Source organism: Mastigoproctus giganteus, chromosome 3 (assembly GCF_048544385.1).
Source record: "Mastigoproctus giganteus isolate SK-2022 chromosome 3, ASM4854438v1, whole genome shotgun sequence".
NCBI classification, from domain to species: domain Eukaryota; kingdom Metazoa; phylum Arthropoda; class Arachnida; order Uropygi; family Thelyphonidae; genus Mastigoproctus; species Mastigoproctus giganteus.
In genome coordinates this window covers 212,824,995-212,839,178 of record NC_143577.1, presented here as the reverse complement: position 1 = coordinate 212,839,178, position 14,184 = coordinate 212,824,995, and the positions used below count along the sequence as shown (strand labels likewise).

The following is a 14,184-nucleotide window of genomic DNA, read 5'->3' as shown; positions in this document are numbered from 1 at the left end:
TCACCAATTTGTGATTCACTAACATCAGGAATGTTTTGGAAACAAACATCAAGCCTCATTTACATTTGTTGGATGCTCATATTTTTTAGACCATCTTAGTAGACAACTCTCTACAATTGAGGCTTTTGGTTACAATCCCCCTAAAAGTTCAACCCAAGATATTATCATTCTGACTGTCAGATATTATTTTGCTTTCGTAAAGGTGACTACAGTGGTCTCAGAGATTTTTTAGGTTCTATACAGTGGGACCAACTGATGATGTTACCAACAGCAAATTCTAAATCGGAAGCATTCAAGTAACTTTGGAAGCTACTAGGCTTTTTGTTTCAACTAAGAAATACTGCTCTAGGTTCAGGCCGAAATGGATGTAAGATGAACTAATGAGACTCGTGGCATAGAAGAAAAATGCATGGGATACACAAATTGTCAGGTGACACAGAAGCCTATGGTAGATACAAGCTAGTCTGTAATCAAGTCACAAAGGAAGTTAGGCAAGAGAAGGCAGATTATGAAAAATCTTTGGCAAAGGATGCAAAGAAAAACAGCAAAGACTTCTTACTTATATAAACTCTAAAAGGATGGGGATGAATCAGATTGGTCTATTTGATATCAATGGTTTAACTGTAGATGATCATTCTCAGATAGCTGCTCAACTAAATGAGTATTTTTCATCTACATTCACATGAGGAGTTACTCAAGGCGGAGAGGGCCAGATGTTTATCGAACTCTAACAGGGAGTTAAATGATTTTGTAATAACTGAGAGCAAAGTGGAGGAGAAATTGTTGTTGAAGTTAAACATAAGAAAGGCACCTGGGGTAGATGGGATCTATCCAGTTATATTAAAGGTGGCAAAGGAAGTGAGCAAACCCTTAGCCATAATTATGAGAGCATTCTTGGACTCATGGGAAGTCCCCATGGACTGGAGACGTGCAGATGTATCTCCAATTCACAAAGGGGGATCAAAGGGTGACACAAGTAATTACAGACCTGTTAGTTTAACTTCTGTTACAGGGAAAAAAATGGAGTCACTGGTTAAAGAAGCATTGCAGGATCATCTGGACAAGACAGCAGTAATAATTCAGACACAGCATGGGTTTGTCAAGGGGAGTCTTGTCTGATCAATTTGATCGGATACTATGATGTGGTCACAAAGGAACTGAATGAAAAATAATTTTGATATCATATACTTGGATTTCAGTAAAAGTTTTTGATACTGTTGCACATGGAAGACTACTGTACAAATTGGAGCAGTATGGCATTAAGGGCAAGTTGCTATAATGGATAAAAGGATGGTTGAGCGGGAGAAGACAGAGTGGTAATCAATGGGTTCTGCTCTACGTGGACTAATGTTATTAGTCGTGTCCCTCAGGGTTCGGTGTTGGACCCATTTTTGTTTTCTATATTTATCAATGATATTGATGAAGGTATATCAAGCTTAATATCAAAGTTTGCAGATGATACAAAGGTTTATCACCTGCAAAGTGATCAGTCTCAGATAGCTGCTGAACTAAATGAGTATTTTGCATCTACATTCACATGAGGAGTTATTCAAGAGTTTAAACTTAATTTTTTTGGCTAATGGTATATAAGCTTGCTTTCTTGCATTATGTGCCTCTACTAATGCTAATATTCTCACATTTTCCATATATTTGTTTATTTTGAAAGCACATGGAAATTCTAACTGTGCATCATTCACCACATCAATTCTCCCTTCTATAAACTCCTTAGTCCACTCAAAAGCCTGCTTCTTGACAACTGAATCATTCCAATAAACCTGCTTTGACTTGAAGAAAACATCCATGATATATTCATTCAGTTTCAAAAATTCCAATGATTTTTCATTGAAAAATTTCCATAAAACACTCTTCACAAAACTTGCAATACAGCTGTAAGGCATAAACTTAATGAACGTTATATCTCCACACAATAGTGAAAAAAAAAAAAAACCCCTTTATTGTCAAACTTTTTATATCTCAGTACCAGAAAACACTACAAACAATATTAGTAAAGAAGATTACGGAGAATGTATTGGCAGGGGTATCAAATCCACGTGTGGACAGGTTTTGCAGCTCCCGTGAATGAAAAGTTTTTAATTATACTTAGCCGCTTTATTGACTTAATTGTTAGATTAAATTATTTTCTATAAGTAGCTTACAGACCTAGTCAAGTGCCGTGGTTTATTTTGAATTTAGATAGCATGATTTTGAAAGTAAATAATACCTCGTGTCCGTAGATTAACCGTTCGTAACTTGCCACCATTGTTATAAGATAAAACGTGTGCTAGCGTAAGGTTTAACAGAAAACTAGATAGCGTAAGTTTTAATGGAAAACTAGATAACGAGTATAGTAGTATCAATTAATCAGTAAAATTTATTAATCTTATTAAATTTCATTGTCAATTGAATTGTACTTTTTTAACTAAATAAATACAGTAAACCCCCGCTATTCACGGTATCTGTATTCGCAGTCGCTGATTTAATATAAAATGAAATCTAAAAAAATGTGAATTTTAAAGCGCCGTGAACATTTTCCGCCATAAAAAACATGGGCATGGCTAAAATTATCTTTCCCAGTCAAAGCAGCACTCAGTGGGTGGGGGGAGAGGGGGACAAAATCGCGAGCATGGATGTTTCTCGCTAATCCTTGTTCAGTATGTGTTATGCGCTTGTCATGGAAGGTTTCGTCGTTTGCTTTTAATTTATATGCTTATAAATTTATCAATTTATAAATTGATATGCTTACAAAAGTGATAAATCTACTGTTTTGCAGTGTAAAACAGACTTTTTTGAGTGTGTTAACGGAAGAAAATGACTTTATTGTGGACAAGTTCTTTCTAACTCATACAAAAATATGGCTACGAATAACAAGGGAAATGTGAAAATATCAAAGGTGATGACATTAGCAAATAAAATTGAGTTATTAGATAAAATTTCTAATGGTGAAAGTGTCTCCTCAGTGGCAAAACATTATAAAATCAATGAGTCAATGGTACGATCAATCAAAAAATCGGAAGAAAAAATTCGCCGTAGTGTCCGTGAAAACATGCTAATTGCTTCAAAAATTTGCTCTGTAACTCGTGATGTTAAATTAGAAAAAATGGAAAAGGCTTTAAATCTGTGGATAGAAGACCGAACTCAAAATAAAATTCCCTCAAGTTCACTCAACATTCGTGAAAAGGCAAAACTCCTTTAGCGAAACTGGTGATAGCACTGGCGGGATAAGTTTTTTAGCTAGCAAAGGCGCTGGTTTGAAAGATTTGTTTGAAATTTCTAATAAATATTACAATTAATATTAAATTGTTTCTTATTTTCATTTTGATGCCATATGCTTGCATTTCACTATGTACTGTCTATGTACATAGTCATATTATGAAGGTACATATAATACATACATAGACAAAATTTTAGACTAGTTTTTCTTATATATTTCATACTTTGGAATGGAACCCCTTTATTACTATGGGAGCCATAACTCAGTATTCGAGTTTTCAGTATTCGCGGCATTTCTCAGGAACGTAACCCTCACGAATAGCGGGGGTTTACTGTATAGCGACCAAGTTATTACAAATGTAACATCATAAATTAATACATATAAGTCGACAGGGAATAAGAAAGTCGTATAACGTAACTCGGAGATAATATTCGATACTGAAATACATATATATAGTGTTATAACTGCATTGGGATATAGGTTTAGGGTTATATTTTATATTGGAATTTAATTGAACTTGAATGGAAATCATGACTCAGACCAGAGCAGCAAAGCAAAAGGTTCAAACTAGTGGATGTGCTGTGGCTCAGAGGAGAACTGAGGGGGCGGTTGTCCTCTGAATCACAGTCTATTGAAATGCACTGCTTTTTTGATGTTTGTGGAGCAATCAGGAATGGGACATGATATTGCCAAGGGGAATGTCTTTGTGTGTGCGCGATGTAAGGAGTGCGAGGAAATCAGGCACCAACTCGGCATTGTTATGGGTTTATATGAGAACTTGAAGGACAGGGTGGATGCCCTTGAAGGATTTAAATTGAGGGTCCCATCAAGCTCTCAGCTGCCCACACCAATGCCAGAGCTTGCACTTGAACATCACGCAACACAGTGGCAACCCCCAAGACCAGAATGCGCTGGTCCCAAAGGAACTAGTTGTTGTAGGTTGTCAGGGAAACGGGGAACATATTGTGCAAAAAGGATAGATGGAACAGGACCAGGGTATGTTTGCCAGGGGAAAAGGTTGATGATGTTGTAGGGCAGATATCATCCTTTAAGGGTTATTGTATGGTTTTTAGGAGCATTAGCAACTAGGGCCGTTTTGCTCCGGGGATATGCGTTGGTCATTCCCTGACCTTTCCGCATCCTCCATATTTGGTGGTCATGGGCTCGAATCCCGGTCTAATCAAGAAACGTGTACTACGCACTGCTGCTCCTGCCCACCTGGCTACGAAGGCACCATCCTTTAAGGGCACAAAGGGTGATATTGTTATACACATTGACACTAATGATATGAAGAGTAGGAGACCAGCAGAATTACTTAACAAGTACAAGATAATGCTGAAAAAAAAAAAGCCATGAGTTAGGGTTGAATTTGAAAGTGTCTGTAATTCTGCCCAGACACGATAGGAGGGAGTATATGATGAGAGCCTTGTCAATCAACTCTGCGCTGGAGAGATTGTGCAAGGCTCAAGAGGTAGAATTTTTCTCAGCCCGGTCTGTGCTTGTTAACAGGAGAGGCTGCTTCTACAGGGATGGGATACACTTAAATAGAAAGGGAGCAAGAATATTTGTTGACGCTATCGAGGCAGAGTTAGGTGGGTTGGAAAACTGCTAGCTTGGGGGGGGGGGATACACAGACTAATAGATTAACAGTAGCTGCTGGCAGAGGTAAAAGTGATTCTTGCACTACTTCTATCGAAATGCAATTGAGCAGCAGCCTGGAAAGCAAGGCAATGGGAATTTCCAGGACTGCTGGGAGTCATAGTGGAACAAGTAAATACATGGGCTGTGTTTGGGTAACTAAGAGTAGAAACATGTGCACGTATACTTCAATGTACACCACCAATGCTAGGAGTATAATTAATAAATTCGATGAGCTTAAGTGCTAGTCAAGACATCAAAGGCAGATATTGTTGGGATATCAGAGACATAGTGTCACACAGACATAAGCAGTGCAGAACTGGAATCTGGGGAGTACAATGGGTACAGAAAGGATAGACAGGACAGGAAGGGGGGGAGGGGTTATGCTGTTAGCTAAGAAACACAAAATCTAAGGAAGTGCACCCAATTGATGTGGGTGGACAATGCAATGTTGAGTCTATTTGGTGTGACATAAGCAGTGGGAAAGGAAAAATGAGAGTAGCTGTGTGTTATAGGCCTAATGAATCTGATGAATATAATGAACAATTGTGCAGAGAAATAGTGGGTGAGTAAATCAGAGTGTCTTTTAATGGGGAATTTTAATTTCCCGGATATTGACTGGAATTTGTGGGTTGGTCACTCACACACTAGCAAGGCTTTTGTGGATTTATTGGATGATTGTTTTCTACTGCAACTTGTTCGGGAGGCAACTAGAGGGCGTAATACCCTTGATCTGATTATCAGTAGTGATTCTTCATGCATCACAAATCCACAGATAAGGAACCACTAGGTGGCAGTAATCACAGTGTGCTGAAGTGGGATTTACTCAAAGAGGTAACTACCATCAAGGGTAAAGGGAAGGATTTTTGCTTTCGTAAGGGTGACTACGGTGGGCTGAGACAGTATTAAAATTCTATACGGTGGAGCCAACTAATGATGTTATCAACAGCAAATTCAAAATGGGAAGCATCCAAAGAATTAATCTTAGAAGCTACTACGCTTTTCATACCAACAAAGAAATATTGTTCAAGATTTAGGCCTAAATGGATGTCAGGATAAACTAATTAGACATGTGACAGAGAAGAAAAATGCATGGGATACATATAAATTAACATGTGACACAGAAGCCTATGATAGATATAAGCTGGTCTGTAACCAAGTTACACAGGAGGTTAGGCAGGTGAAGGCAGACTGCTGTAGAGCAATCTGCCTTCACCTGCCTAACCTCCTTTGAAGAGCTGAAGAGTACGAGAAATCTTTGGCAAAGGTTGCAAAGAAAAACAGCAAAGTGTTCTTTACCTATGTAAACTCTAGAAGGAAGGGGATGAATCAGATTGGTCCACTTGATATCGATGATTCAACTGTTGATGATCTCGCTCAGGTAGCTAACAAACTAAATAAATATTTTGCATCGACATTCACATATGAGGAGTTATTCAGGGAGGGGAATGCCAGAGTTGAATACAACTCTGGCAGTAAGCTAGATAATCTTGTAATAACTGAGATTAAACTGGAGAAGAAATCGTTGAAGATAAACACAAGAAAGGCACCTGGGGTGGATGGAATCTCCAGTTATATTAAAGGAGGTGGCAAAGGAAGTAAGCAAACCCGTAGCCATAATTATGAGAGCTTCCCTGGACTCAGGGGAGGTACCCATGGACTGGAGATGTGCAAATGTGACCCCAATCTACAAAGGAGGATCAAATGGGGAGACAGGTAATTAGAGACCTGTTAGTTTAACTTCTGTTCCAGGGAAATTAATAGAGGCACTGGTTAAAGAAACATTGTAGAATCATCTAGACAAGACTTCAGTTATAGCTCGGACACAGCATGGGTTTGTTAAGGGGAAGTCTTGTTTGACTAATTTGATTGGATACTATCATGTAGTCACAAAGGAACTGGATGCAAAGAATAACCTTGATATCATATATCTGGATCTTAGAAAAGCCTTTGATACTGTTGCACATGGAAGACTGCTGCAAAAATTGGAGCAGTGTGGCATTGGAGGCTAATTGCTGCTATGGATAGAGGGATGGTTGAGTGGGAGAAGACAGAGAGTGGTAATCAATGGACACTGTTCTTCGTGGACTAATGTTATTAGTGGAGTCCCTCAGGGTTCAGTGTTAGGTCCATTGTTGTTTTCTGTATTTATAAATGATATTGATGCAGATGATATGAAGGTTGGCAGGGTTTTTACGGACACTAATGACAGTATACTGCTGCAACAGGATCTAGAAAAGTTCAGCAGATGGGCTGAGAGGTGGCAAATGAAGTTTAACATTGACAAATGTAAAGTACTACATATGGGAAGCAGTCATGCTAGAGTAACGTATCAACTCTCTGGTACCACACCTACCGTGGTAGATAATGAAAAAGACCGGTGGGTAATTGTGCAGTCAGATATGAAGTTTTCTGAGCATTGCAGATGGTCTGCAAGAGTAGCTCATGGTGTCTTGTCAATGATATACAGGAATTTTTCTAGCAGGTATAAGGAGGTGATTATCCCCTTGTATAAGGTAATGGTCATGCCACACCTTGAGTACTGTATACAGGTCTGGAGGCCTCATTTTAAGAAGGATGTACAGCTGTTGGGACGAGTACAGAGAAGGGCAACAAGATTAGTGAACGGGACAAAGAGTTGCTCTTACGAAGAAAGGCTTAAGTTTTGCAAATTACAGTGTCTGGAGAATAGGCACCTGCAAGGTGATCTGAGTGAGGTATATAAACCCTTGAATGGTTTGAGCATGCTGAATGCAGATGGAATTCTTCCTCTTGCTCAGAATAATTGCCTGAGAGGGCATAAATTCAAATTGAGGAAAGACGGTTGTAGGATAGATGTGCGGAATTTTTGGTTGATTGCTGGGTCAAACTTCCATCTGTTGTAGAAGTTGATAGCTTAAATAGAGTCAAAGCAGAACTTGACAAACATTTGGAGCATGTGATGGGTGAAATAAGGGTTTTTTTGGTTTTTTTTTTGGCTGATGCTATATAAGCTTGCTTCTTGCATCATGTGCCTTTGCTACTGCTAATGTAATGTGCACACAAAATGCACTTGGCTTCAATACTGACTGATGGTTCAGGTGAAGGGTAACATTAGGAATGCCACTTAATTTTCCAAACAAGAAAGTTTCTAAATTGATTGTTTCTGGCAAATCTGAGTTTTTGTTTCTTTTAGGACTTTATTTATATCTCTTATTTTTGAAACTAATTACAATTTTAATTAGTTTATTACAAGATCGCAAGCATTTCATTCTTAAATCATCTATGTACACTTGTATCTTCAACTCGTTGTTCAAGATCCTTTTCTATAATTATATAGTCAATAGTGGTTATCGTGTTTCTATTATGCTCCTACCATGTAAAATTGTTCATACTGAAATATTGTGCTTGTAATTAAGAGTGTATGGCTTGCACAAAATTCAAACAGCCTTGTATTGTTATGTCTATCTCTCTCTTCAAATTTCCCTAAAAGATCTTTGCAGATAATTGCCATCTCCTACTCTGCTATTTAAATCTGTCCAACCAATATATTTCTTTCTTTAGCATTAGCTTCTAGATTTTTTTTTTGGAGCCTCAAAAGGGACCATATATATATACAGATAAATTTCATCACACAATTTTCCATCTTAAATCTTACCCATATAACTACTAGATAATACTTCCCAGCCAATTAAATTTTCTTCCAAACTGTATCCTGCTTCCAAAATAAACCAATTTATAATTATTTTAGCTACAGCCCGCCATTTCCGATATCATAACTTAATTCTTTTGCTAATTCAAAGGAATTAGCAGAAGAAATCTTATACTGTTTTCATGGAAAAAATAATAATAAAGAATGTTTAATTTTAGTTCTTTAACAATTTTACTCAGAAAGCATTGTTATAAATACATTTTGATTAAGGAATACAGATCAGAAATATCACTATGAAAATTAATATAGTACATCATTTTTATAAGAGTTGAGAAATATGTGATTAAATAAAAAAAAATTTACTAGAATTAGTTAACTTACCAGAGTTATTAAAAAAGGTGAAGACATGAATCCGGGTGCCTGTACTCCCTGCATCAAATATAATAGCATGTAGATCTGTAAATATGCTGTTTCCATCCTTATCTGACATGGATGCAACTTTTCTCATTGCAGAAAAAGGGCCAACTTGGGTAATGGAAGCAAGCAGGACAACGACAGTAATAGTTATTAATGGATACAATGTCCACTTCATGGTGCATTTCATTTGTGATTTTGTAATTATTAAACAAATTTTAGGTCTGAATTCTTGTTACTCCCCTGTAAACACAAAACAACATTATTTGACACAGCTCAGCAGAGAGAAAATGAGAGCTTATTACCAAATTAAATAAACAAAATACAATAAAGTAAAAATTATTAAAAATAACAAAAACAGTTACGCATCATTATAATTCTAAAAGAATTTAATGCTACAGCTCATTTATGATAATAGCCCTATATACAGAACTTGAAGCAAAAACCAAAATAAAAACCTGCCAGATAGAGTAGTTTGTTTGTTTGGGGATTTATTAGGTGCATCAGAATCTGTGGCCATAGTGCACCACAGAGAGAGTAATAAAGACTGTGGACATGCAAATTTGGCAAGGAAAAAGGGGGGACTCGCCTACTATGCCCATATCTGTAACATAACTGAAAATGAGATCTCAAGTACGTGCAATCGTAACTCATTTCTTGTTCTTAACCAATCGCAGACAGTTCTTTACAACTAAACTCTCAATCATTCTGTGGTGGTAATACAAGTAATATGGCTTTAATATTAATAGAATTCAAGTTAAAATTAAAGACTTTGGTGTTCCCACTAGATTTTGCTGTCAGCCTTCTTATGGAGATGTATGATATTACCTGCACAAAACTTATGTTTTATTGTCTGATGACTTCGGTAGACGTGTTTATTTCTATTTATTTGTGCAGATAATCAAATTTTACATTTTTAAATATTACACACATACACAGAAAGTAGGCTATAAAAAGAACTAGCAGGAGCACTGGTTTTCAGTTATAAACCTGGTCTCCAACTAACACAAGAGGAGTTTTAAATTTCAAGTCAAGAATTCATCTACTGTGTTATTTAGATGTGAATTTTCCATAAGAAATACAGTAACATAAATTATGAGAGAATGCATTCCAGTACTCTGTACATTTTTTATTATGTTTATGTACATTTCTTATTATGTCACTCAACTTTGGAGAAGAGAAACAATAAAAAAAAGGTAGAAATAAAATAATTTAATACATGGTACTGCCTACTTATACTAATAACAATTTTAGCAGTGTAAATAATCAGTTCCTCTTTAACATTTTAAAGATGTGAGATGTGTCACTGCCTTCCTCTTCTCTCCCAGCAATGTGTAATAAATGGTAAAGTATGCCCTCTGTGTGTCTCATAACTTGAGAAGTGCTCTGCTTCAATCATATTGCATGAATTCATTTAAAATTTCTTCCATCCTACTGATGTTTCTCAACAAAATATCTTTTTTCAGTTTTTGTAAAGGTTCTTCCTCAAATATACTGCCTCTTGACCTTTACCAATAAGGCCAAGTTCTTTGTGCAGCTCTGTTAACCCTTGATTTGAGAGATGTTCTTCATGGAACTCCAAGAACTCCACCTCATTTGCTGTCTTCACTAAAAAAGAAAATTTCTTGAGCAAGCTACAGATGTTGGCAATCCTCCTTCATTGTATCATCAAGCTTCAATATTCAAAATGCATAAAATGAGGAAACTATTTTTTTTTTCATATATCATTCATGCATGACTGAGACACCTCTTCCCAGGCTTCAGCTGTGATGTCTATGGAGTGTTCAATTTTTAAAAATATCCAAAGTTCTTTTACAGTAGTTTTGTTTTCAACATTTGTTGCCTCAGTAAGCTTTGTAATAGTTTTTCTAAAATGTCTTAAATGTCAATATCATACCTTGATCCACTGGCTGGAGAAGTTCTTTCATGCCTGGGGAACAAAAAACAAACAAACCTTTGTGTGTTTGAATAAAGTTTACACGATAGCAATGTGTTCTGAAGACTTGCACTATTCCTTAACTCACTGTGCAGTTGTCCAGTGAACCATTCACTAAATACAAGTGCTGAGATCAGTGCTGGCCAGAGCTAGGCAGTCGCCCAGGGTGCTGACACTTTGAGGACACATGACACTGGGGAGCGTCAAAGGTTTGAGAGGGCATATATGCTTCGTGAAGGGAGGAAAACGATTTAATATGGCAATTAAAACATTATAAATATTCTGGTTGTCTTTTTTTGTGTTTACATTTGTCTTTTTAACTTTTCTCTAGCAAAAATAAAAATATTAACCCAATAAAAACACCTTAAATTTTTTCTATCTGGAAGGGGGTGCAGAAATGCCTTCCCACCCGGGGCGCCAATATACCTCGGGTCGACCCTGGCATCCCTTCATCGGCTTCCAACAAACAGGCAGGGATAATTTGAGAAAGCCCTTTAATGCCCTTGGATTTTCAGTATAATAGATCATAACAGGCTTTAACTTCTTATCGCCATTTTGCATCTCCCCAACACTATCACATGATCCTTTATAGCCTTATATTCTGACACCTTTCGTTCATCCCCTGAAGTGTTCTTCTGGGCATTCTGTTCCAAAACAAGCCTGTTTTCCACAATAAACATTATCTTCTTCAATTATTTTTTGCAATATTTTGGAAAACTGTTCTTTGCAGCCACCATATCTGAAATAGCTGCTTCTCCCATAAACTGAATATAAACACTATACATACTTGCTAAGTGAGCAAGTATATACAATGCTTCTTCCACTTTCTTATAACTGTAGCATAGTCATTGTGAAATTGTGTTGAACAAAACCACCAATTAGTATTAGCTGAAAACTAGCCCTACTGAATATATTTTTCATTTGAATGGCACAGTAATTAACCAATACATTATAACCTAGGGAAACAAAAAAAAAACACAAGGTTGTGGAGTTAATGTGTCGCAATCCCAAGGGAATGTGTTCTGGGCTATTAGTCATGCAAAGGTTTATAGTCCATTTTCCTTGAGGTAAAAGCCAGGGTTGTGTATCTTAATGCAGTAGAAAACTTTCATCTACCACAGACCACTGATGACAAAAGAGCTACCAGTGTACACACTACTGAGATGTTACATCAATCATTTTTATCAATAGGTCTGTGAATTTCTGGATACAAACTTTTCAATTCAACAGAGGACAAGGCAGTCAGTCAAATCCTGTAGCAACACAATTCTGGACCTCATACTGTTGGATTGTTAACCGTGGTTCTTCATTAAGGATCAGGTTTGTTACTGACATTCACTAATAAACTTACAAATAAATTTAAATGAACTGAATAACAAAATCAAAGTTGCAACTAATCATGTAACATCTGACATGTTAGAGAAAATGGGACATGATAACGGCTTCTACTGGAATCTTTACCACATGACTGGTGTCAGTCATTTTGAGATGTTATAATCACTAGTAAATACTTCAAGAACATGAATTTAATTCAGTGTTTGGTATGTTTTACTAAGTTCCAAATACACAGTTATAGGCTTATAAATTCTGAACCTACTTTTGAGTTACATGTATAACAAATTATATTCATCTAGAGGAAATTTTCTTAATGTTTTTTTATGAATAAAATTCTTCATTGCCAATTCAAGGCTTGAATACTTAGGCTGGTATATGTAACCCATGCCTTCAGAGTTTCAGAATCTATAAATATCTTTGGGCTCCTTTATATTGATATTTATGAAATACAATTACAACTTTGCTTCTATTCTGTTCTGATAAATAACCTAGTTATTTATCAGAACAGAAGCAAAGATTAATATCCATGGTGATCTCTCAATGTTCTATTGCATGATCTATAGATTCAGAAAACTGCATTAATAAATTCTTTTATGACCCCCTTCTCATTTCCTTGTCCCCATCTCTGCACTGTAAAGATGAGGAAAAAGACACTTCAAATTTTATTTATTTAATAGTGACCTCTACAGGCACTATTAAATACACTTTATAAAATATTATTATAAAGAATGGCTCCCCATATGCTGAGGAGCTTGTTGCCAACTACTATTGCAGTTTCAGAATAAATCAGCCAACATCTCAGCAGATATTCTCAATACAACTCTTAGAGTAAAGATAGGAATTCACTTATGATCCATGTTTTCACTGACTTTAACAAGGTATATGATAGCATAAGGGGAGAACAAGTGCAGCTAACAATTATAAAACTTAGAATCCCAAAGAAACTAATTAGTATGGTGAACTTAAGCATGACAAGATCAAAGTACAGTCAAAACTAAAAATGAACAAGTCACCACAGTCTAAAACAGGAAGATGAATTTTTACTATTCTTCAATCTTGCTCTAGAAAAATTATTCTAAAGAAAATAGAACAAACCAAAAAAAGGAACTATGCTAGATGCACATCTTCAAGTTTTTGCATACAAATATGAAATCTACTTAAGTAAGTGAAAGTCATTGCTTAGTAAGTAAAACAGTTTAGCCCAAAGCTCCTCTCCAGCTTTGGGCTAAGCTATTTTAATAAGTAAATTGTCTTTTAGCACGTTCCTTGAAACTGGTGGTACATTTCAATATTCTGAAGTTAGAGTATTTGGGTGCCCATTTGTTGTTTAAAATGAGAATGGATTGCAGCTTGTTAATTTTTATTGTAAGTCATACATAACCAAAACTTTGAAAAAAATAATGAAGGTAAGTAGTTGTTATTATTACTCTTTATATTATTTCTCCCTGATTGGGGGTTCCAACTCGTAACGGGTATTACTATCAAGTAAACTGGGTGGTGGTTGTTATATCTGGTGTTACTGTTGGGCGAGGAGCTCCCTGACTATTCTACAGGTGTTCAGAGTTGCGACTTTCTGGAGTTACTTGCAGGGAGACCTATTGCTGCTAGGCTGTTATGTAGGGTCTTTGGCACCATACCGGTAGTTGACATGATGATCGTTACTTGTTGCATATGCCACATCTCTTTGATCTTAGTTTCGTCCTGTCTTAGGTTCATGTACTTCCTGATTTTTTCTCCATGGGTTTTCTGCAGGTTGCCAGTGTTGGGTACCGCTATGTCAATCAGATAGGTAGCCTTTTCCTTCTTGTCCACAAGGATTATGTCTAATCTGTTGTGCGGTATTGTCTTATCTGTTATTATGGTGCAGTCCCACTACAGCTTGTAGGTTGGGATCTCTAGTGCTGCCTGGGGTTCGTACTTGTAGCATGGTACACTTTCATAGATCAACTAGTATTTCCTTGCTAGCTTCTGATGTATTATCCTGGCTACCTGGTCGTGTCTACGAATGTACTCAGTCTG

The 14,184-nt window shown here is 36.6% G+C and overlaps 1 protein-coding gene across 2 annotated transcripts in view; it reads right to left on the bottom strand.

Moving 5' to 3' along the window:
* The window catches only part of LOC150088665 (ectonucleoside triphosphate diphosphohydrolase 5-like), a 188,671-nt gene that overhangs the window by 84,974 nt on the left and 89,513 nt on the right, over window positions 1–14,184 (bottom strand). For both annotated transcript variants that reach the window (XM_090369615.1, XM_090369614.1), the window contains exon 3: window positions 8,862–9,137. In XM_090369615.1, coding sequence (XP_090225741.1) covers window positions 8,862–9,084 — 223 coding nt within the window. In that variant the 5' untranslated portion in view covers window positions 9,085–9,137. The remainder of the gene's footprint in view (window positions 1–8,861; window positions 9,138–14,184) is intronic.